The sequence below is a fragment of the Portunus trituberculatus genome, chromosome 41 (genome assembly GCF_017591435.1).
Source record: "Portunus trituberculatus isolate SZX2019 chromosome 41, ASM1759143v1, whole genome shotgun sequence".
Lineage (NCBI taxonomy): Eukaryota > Metazoa > Arthropoda > Malacostraca > Decapoda > Portunidae > Portunus > Portunus trituberculatus.
This window is the reverse complement of record NC_059295.1, coordinates 8,270,988-8,278,487: the sequence shown is the minus strand read 5'-3', so window position 1 is coordinate 8,278,487 and position 7,500 is coordinate 8,270,988. Positions and strand designations below refer to the sequence as shown.

Sequence of the window (7,500 nt, the reverse complement as noted above, 5' to 3'; positions counted from 1 at the left end):
CAATATCATTTACTATCTTATACATTGTTATTAGGTTCCCACGTTCTCTTCTATCCTGTAAGGTTGGCAGTCCCATTTCCTTCAGTCGTTCTTCATATGTGAGGTCCTTTAATTCCGGCACCATCTTTGTAGCAATCTTCTGTATCCTTTCCAGTTTTCTTATATCTTTTTTAGAGCTCGGAGACCATACCACTGCTGCATATTCCAGCCTGGGGCGTATCATGCTTGTGATGATTTTTTTCATCATATCTTTATCCATGTAATGAAATGCCACTCTTATATTAGTCAACATCTTATATGATAGTCCAAATATCTTGTTTATGTGTTTATCAGGGCTCAGATTTTCTTGTATGATCACTCCAAGATCTTTTTCCTCATTTGTCTTCGTTATTTGCTCTTGTCCCATCAAATAGTTCCATACTGGTCTTCTCTTACTCTTTCCTAGTTCCATTATGTGACATTTCTTGGCATTAAACTCCAATTTCCACTTCTTGCTTCATTCATAGATCTTGTTTAAATCTTCCTGTAACAGTAGACAGTCCTCTCTGGTTTTGATAACTTTTAGCAACTTTGCATCATCAGCGAATAAATTCATATAGCTGTTTATCCCAATGTGAATGTCGTTTACATAAACTTGAAACATGATGGGGCTAACACATTGATAAGTTGCATTGCATTGATAAGTTACTTTACTCCAAGATGAATATGTGTCTCTGATCACAGTTCTCATTTCCCTATCCTTCAAAGTGTGTGTGTGTGTGTGTGTGTGTGTGTGTGTGTGTGTGTGTGTGTGTGTGTGTGTGTGTGTGTGTGTTTTAACCACTGTCGTCTGCTGTTCTCATGGCACAGTGAGTTGTTGTTCTATTGAAAGAGGTCAGAGTTCATCTTTGAGTAGGACTGAGACACCTACACACCACACACCAGGATGCTGAGGTTGCAACCCCTCAGCTCACACCCATGCCTACAGAGTCTTGCTGCTCCAGGAACTCAGTCTCCTCATTTGTGAGACGAGCGTGTTGACCTAGTACGTGTGTGTGTGTGTGTGTGTGTGTGTGTGTGTGTGTGTGTGTGTGTGTGTGTGTGTGTGTGTGTGTGTGTGTATGTGTGTGTGTGTATTTACCTAGTTGTATTTACCTAGTTGTAGTTTTACAGGGCCTGGGTTTTACGCTCGTGTGGTCCCGTCTCCATATCTACACTTATCCAATTTTTCTTTAAAACTATGCACACTCGTTGCTGACACCACTTCCTCACTCAAACCGTTCCAAGTCTCAACACATCTTTGCGGGAAACTATATTTTTTAACATCTCTCAGACATCTTCCCTTCCTCAGCTTTTTACCATGCGATCTTGTGCTTCGAATGTCATATTCTTCTCTCAGGATCAGTTTCTCATTATCCACTTGATCCATTCTGTTAATCAATTTATAAACTTGTATCAGATCCCTCTCTCCTTCTCTGTTCCAGGGTTGGTAGATCCATAGCCTTTAGTCTCTCCTCATATGTCATCCCTTCAAATTCTGGAACCATTCTTGTAGCCATTTTTGTAGTCTCTCCAACTTCCTTATGTGTTTCTTTTATGAGGGTCCACACTACTCCTGCACATTCCAATCTGGGTTTTATTATAGTAGTTATCAATTTCTTCATCATTTCTTTGTCCATGTAGTGAAATGCTAATCCAATATTCCTTAGCAAATTATATGTCTCTGAAAATTCTATCAATATGGCTTACTGGTTGATTGTTTTCTTCCATCGTCACTCCCAAGTCCTTTTCCTTTTTTACTTTCTCTAGTGGGAATCTTATAGATTCCCACTGGTCGTCTTTCACTCTTTCCCATTTCCATGACATGGCTTTTGTCCACATTGAATTCCATCTCCCACTTTTTACTCCATTCCCACATCTTATTTAGGTCTTCCTGCAGTATTTCACAATCCTCTTTTTGTTTTATAACTCTGCACAGTTTCGCATCGTCCGCAAACAGATTTATGTAGCTGTTCACTCCTTCTGGCATGTCGTTTATATATATGAGAAAAAGTATTGGCGCCAATACTGACCCCTGTGGCACTCCGCTTTCTACTGCTCTCCACTTGGACTTCATATCTTTAACTACCGTCCTTATTTCTCTCCCCCCTCAAATAATTTTCCATCCATCTCAATGTGCTTCCTTTCAAGCCACCCTTCTCCTCTAACTTCCACAGTCATTTTTCATGTGGCACTTTATCAAACGTGTGTGTGTGTGTGTGTGTGTGTGTGTGTGTGTGTGTGTGTGTGTGTGTGTGTGTGTGTGTGTATAGTCACTACTACGGTCGTCTGCTAGTCACCCAGCCAGCCTTACCCATTACGGAGCTCATAGACCGATCTTCGGATATGACTTAGACCACAACACGCTCCGCACACCGGGAAAGAGAGGCCACAACCACTCGAGTTACATCCCATACCTATTTAATGCTAGATGAACAGGGGCTACACATTAAGTGGCTTGCCCATTTGCCTCGCCGCTTTCCGGTGGTGAGTGTGTGTGTGTTTCACTGTTTGATCTGCTGCAGTCTCTGGCGAGACAGCCAGACGTTACCCTACGGAACGAGCTCAGAGCTCATTATTTCCGATCTTCGGATAGGCCTGAGACCAGGCACACACCACACACCGGGACAACAAGGTCACAACTCCTCGATTTACATCCCGTACCTACTCACTGCTAGGTGAACAGGGGCTACACGTGAAAGGAGACACACCCAAATATCTCCACCCGGCCGGGGAATCGAACCCTGGTCCTCTGGCTTGTGAAGCCAGCGCTCTAACCACTGAGCTACCGGGCGTGTGTGTGTGTGTGTGTGTGTGTGTGTGTGTGTGAGAGAGAGAGAGAGAGAGAGAGAGAGAGAGAGAGAGAGAGAGAGACCTAAAGACTTCAGTCTATAATGAGAATATTCTCCTGTCTTCTTACTACTACAAAATAGAAAAATGGATGGGTCCATCAGCCTCCCTCTGGTAGCATGTCGGTAGGAAACATGACAGTAGGAAACAACATGTGCTTTGCGGGAAACAAGTCCCATAAAGATATTACTGTATGAAAACTTGAAATAGAGGAATGTAATGTGCTACACTACAATTGCACTTTATCACGCTGGGTTGGTAATTTTCTTACGTGAGGACACGCGAGCATGACATCAGTGTGACAGGATTAAGCTTCCAGCCTTTCACCCTCTGGTTGGCTGAAGTATTAACGTTTTCTTTCTTATGTATTGCGAATGAATTTTGTATTCAGACCCAAACTCTTTACCTCTTGTAAGATATCTGGTTATTTGTGCGTGTATGAACCGACATAAAGCAATTAAAATGGGTTTAAAAGGAATGTAAAGAGAGATATCACCAACATGCTTATATATAGTGAAGTATAAGTACACACTCTCTTACACACACACACACACACACACACACACACACACACACACACACACACACACACACACACACACACACACACACACACACACACACACACACACACACACACACTGGCAGCATCCTCCAACAAGTGTGGCGTTTCTTTCGTCCGATTAGTGGAAGCCAAGTGGCACCTCTTCATCAAACACAGCAGCCTTTTCTTCCTAACCTGGCGGAGTGCAAACATGGCGGCTCCCACTCCTCGCCACTCTTGACGCCAGGTGGACCCTCTGTTTGTACTCCCATCATATAAACACGTGAAGGGCTCTTGTAAGACTGGTTTTCTCTCTCTCTCTCTCTCTCTCTCTCTCTCTCTCTCTCTCTCTCTCTCTCTCTCTCTCTCTCTCTCATGCACATCACAATTTTCTGTATTATATTCATTGTCATCTTCATGACCATTTGTCCTTTCATATCTGTCTGTCTGTCTGTCTGTCTGTCAGTCGGTCTATACCTCTGTCTGTCTGTCTGAATGTGTGTATGTCTCTTCCTTAAACATCGGTTGAATGAATAGAAAAAGAATATGGATATGTCGAGAGAGAGAGAGAGAGAGAGAGAGAGAGAGAGAGAGAGAGAGAGAGAGAGAGATGCACCAACTCTCGGAGTAAACAAGAGGCGGGCAGGTTCCTCACGTCTCCTTGTTGACTGTTGCCCGGAAGGAGGAGGAGGAGGAGGAGGAGGAGGAGGAGGAGGAGGAGGAGGAGGAGGAGGAGGAGGAGGAGGAGGAGGAGGAGGAGGAGGAGATGGAGGAGGAGGACTGGTAGATGGATGGCGCTCCGTAGATAAATATACATGCACTTACAAAGAGAGAGAGAGAGAGAGAGAGAGAGAGAGAGAGAGAGAGAGAGCGAGAGCGAGAGAAATGTTAAGTAAATAGATAGCAAGACGGACATACAAATAGATAGAAGGAAGACATAGGTAAACTGAGGTAGAAAAGTGCTTGGAATGACGGATACACACACACACACACACACACACACACACACACACACACACACACACACACACACACACACACACACACACGCATGGGGCAGGGGCGTATGGGTCAAGACGTAACGGCGACGCTGCGTGGCGGAGGTTTGTCGGTGATGGCGAGTGTGAGAATCAGTAACTAATTTGACGGTATGAGGCAGCAGAAGTTATGGAGTCGGGGGAGAGGTAGCCCACAGGTAGAGAGAGAGAGAGAGAGAGAGAGAGAGAGAGAGAGAGAGAGAGAGAGAGAGAGAGAGAGAGAGAGAGAGGAGGCAGAAAAGCGTCATGTGATCTAATGAAACAATTTAAGACTGGAGGCCAACATAATGGTGTGACGGAAGATTTACGGCGGCTCCTCAACTAATTATTATTACAGGTGAGGCAGGTGTCGGTGGGGGATCGGGGTATAGGGAAGCAGGGAGGGAGGAAAGAGGAGAGAGAGGAGAGATGAGTCAGGAGGAGTAACGCCTGCCCGCTTAGGTAAAGAGCTGCTGTTTTGGGTCATTAAATGCATCTCAGCAAATTTATTCGGGTCGTCGCTGAAATGACCAGGCTATTCTTCTACGCACACGCTTATTTCACCTGTGATGCCCGTAACTGTACTTATGCGGCCAGGGAGCGTGAGGCGGCGAGGAGCGGGAGGCCAGGCCAGGATATTCAAGGTGGGTGTAGGTTATGGTGGATTCAGTGAAGGATGAGAGCGCCTCCTTGCCTTAGTTCTTTGGCTGCTTTAATTCCTCCTTTGTGTAGAATTCGAAGAAAATTTCGCAAGAATTCACTGGCAGCAGCTGGAGTGTTTACGTTGTTCAAAGCTTTTAATAGCTGCTGTTTAATTTCCTTAGTGAAATCGTCTCAATTACTGCGGTGAAGTAACAAGTATCTGTCAAAAGTAGTAAAAGGTTATTGAATGTTGATATTTTCTATCCCAGTTTTTATCAGTGTTAAATCATATCATTTGAGGAGTTTTTTCTCTTCAGGACACCAACTCGTGGTATCTGTGCTGGTGGCGGAAAGAGCCTGGGAAGGGCAGGTGTAATTCATCTACCTGTAGAGGGATAATTACCCACAACCTGCCGCATCTTCCCTTCCTCCGCCAGCCGCCACGCCACATCTTTTCTCGGCCTCCTTACGCCCAAAGAGAAAGCACAAGAAGCATTAATATCACGGTAATTATGAGGAAGAGCTGGACACAACCCGGGGAGTAGCCACGGGACGCTCAAGGTCACACCATTACCATGATTTTTGGCAACAGACGAAACTCTTGAGTCCATCCAGACGGCAGGGGGCTGAGAATGGCGGGGCTGATGTTTTCGTCATGTGCACCTGTGTATGTAGGAGGAAGGGGAGGAGGAGGAGGAAGAAGAGAAGGGGAAGGAGAAGGAGGAGGAGGAGGAGGAGGAGGAGGAGGAGGAGGATAAGGGGAGGAGGAACAAGATGGTAGGAGGAGAAGGGAAAGCAAAGGACCTTCTCAGGATAAATAAACGAACCTCTTCACTCACGCCAGGTACCCGTTCCCTGTCCTTCTCCCTCCTCTGCACTGTCCTCCTTCCCTCCTCTCCTTCTCTTCTTCTCCTCGCACCTTCCACACCTGAAGCGCCTCCTTGGTGGTGTGAGGCTTGGAGACAAGGATGTGGGTCCCTTGAATGGTCGTGGTGGTGGTTGTTGTAGTGATGGTAGTGGTGGTGGTGATGGTAAGAAACGAGTCATGTCTGGCCAAAAGTGGAGACGAGCCGAAACTCAGACTTTCTGGGAAACACACACACACACACACACACACACACACACACACACACACACACACACACACACACACACACACACACACACACACACACACACACACATGCAAGATCTCATAACATCATGACCACACTATTCTCACCAGAACCTGAATGACTCACGAGTAGACACCACAGAGCTTCAAACATCCGATCTTTCCATAATCTCCGAATTGGTTACAGAAAGAACCGTGTGATCTTCGGTGATTCAAAAGTTGCAGTTCCTTAATCTCTCAACGCAGCAACCATTCCGATAACCGTTTTCCTCTCCAGTAATAACACCCAGCCGACCACTTCCTGCACATCCAACCACTGTCAGCATGAACCTCTCTGAAACTGTGACGTGAAAATGCATATCTTTAACTTTCTAAATGAATTTTCATGGAGTATATCAGCTCTGTGTCTCCTTGGTCAAATCCTCTTCCTACTTACAAGGTGGCGTCTCCTCACAAAGATCAAGGTCACTTGTATATTGACTGCATTATGCTTGTGTTCAGAGGCTTCATAGACAATCCTCTTCTAAACTGGGTCGTCATCAGCTGTCTAATACCAAATTCAACCTACTAACTTTAGTTTCTTGCAGTCAGTTATACTGTTGCATTTTTTGCTGTCTTGCACTGCTATTTCAATGATTACTACTTCACTGAGTTCACTTCAGTCCCATCCCTATTCTGCTCATCTTTTCAAGGCAAGAATTAACAATAGCATGTTTATCCTTTTATTCCTTTCACAGGAACTTTCAGCGCTGTCTTACTATATTTTGCTACCGTTCTTTGCCTTAGAATTCTTTAAAATATGATATTCCTTATAAAAAAGAAAAACTACAGGTACTGTAAGTCAAAAGATGAAGGAATGTTTCCATCAAGAGCAGCGGACCTCCTTACGAAGTCCACGTGCTTACTTTGTTTTACCGCCGCAGCGGGAGCATTGGCCAGATTACTCTCTCGTGTGTGTTAGTTCTTCAAGCTACTTCCTTATGTTAAACTTTAAAACTATAAGATAGGGCATTGTGTTATTTACTTCTGCGCGCCCTGATGCCTCAACGAGCGCACTGGCTGTGAGTGAACACGTATGGACGCTCGATCACGAGAATTTTGTTGAAGGTAAAATTTCTGCAACTTATGTCTGTTATTTTGGCAAACCAGCAAATTGTCTTTCGGCAGTTACTCCAGTCATGCAATCTTGCGCTTGGTTGGCGTAGCCTTTAACATGAATTTGACTCAATAAATCACGCTGGCACTACGACAAAGGTAATGATTCAATGAATTATAAATACCTATAAGGTGTCGGATAAGTGACTCACAGACTGATA

General features: G+C 44.8%; 1 protein-coding gene across 1 annotated transcript in view; it reads right to left on the bottom strand.

The window, feature by feature from the left end:
- Positions 1-6,396: 6,396 nt before the first annotated feature.
- The window catches only part of LOC123516657 (uncharacterized protein DDB_G0271670-like), a gene marked incomplete at its 5' end in the record, with an annotated part of 22,956 nt that continues 21,852 nt past the window's right edge, over positions 6,397-7,500 (bottom strand). Inside the window, one exon of the mRNA XM_045276259.1 lies at positions 6,397-6,555. Within this exon, the coding sequence (XP_045132194.1) occupies positions 6,397-6,555 (159 nt within the window). The remainder of the gene's footprint in view (positions 6,556-7,500) is intronic.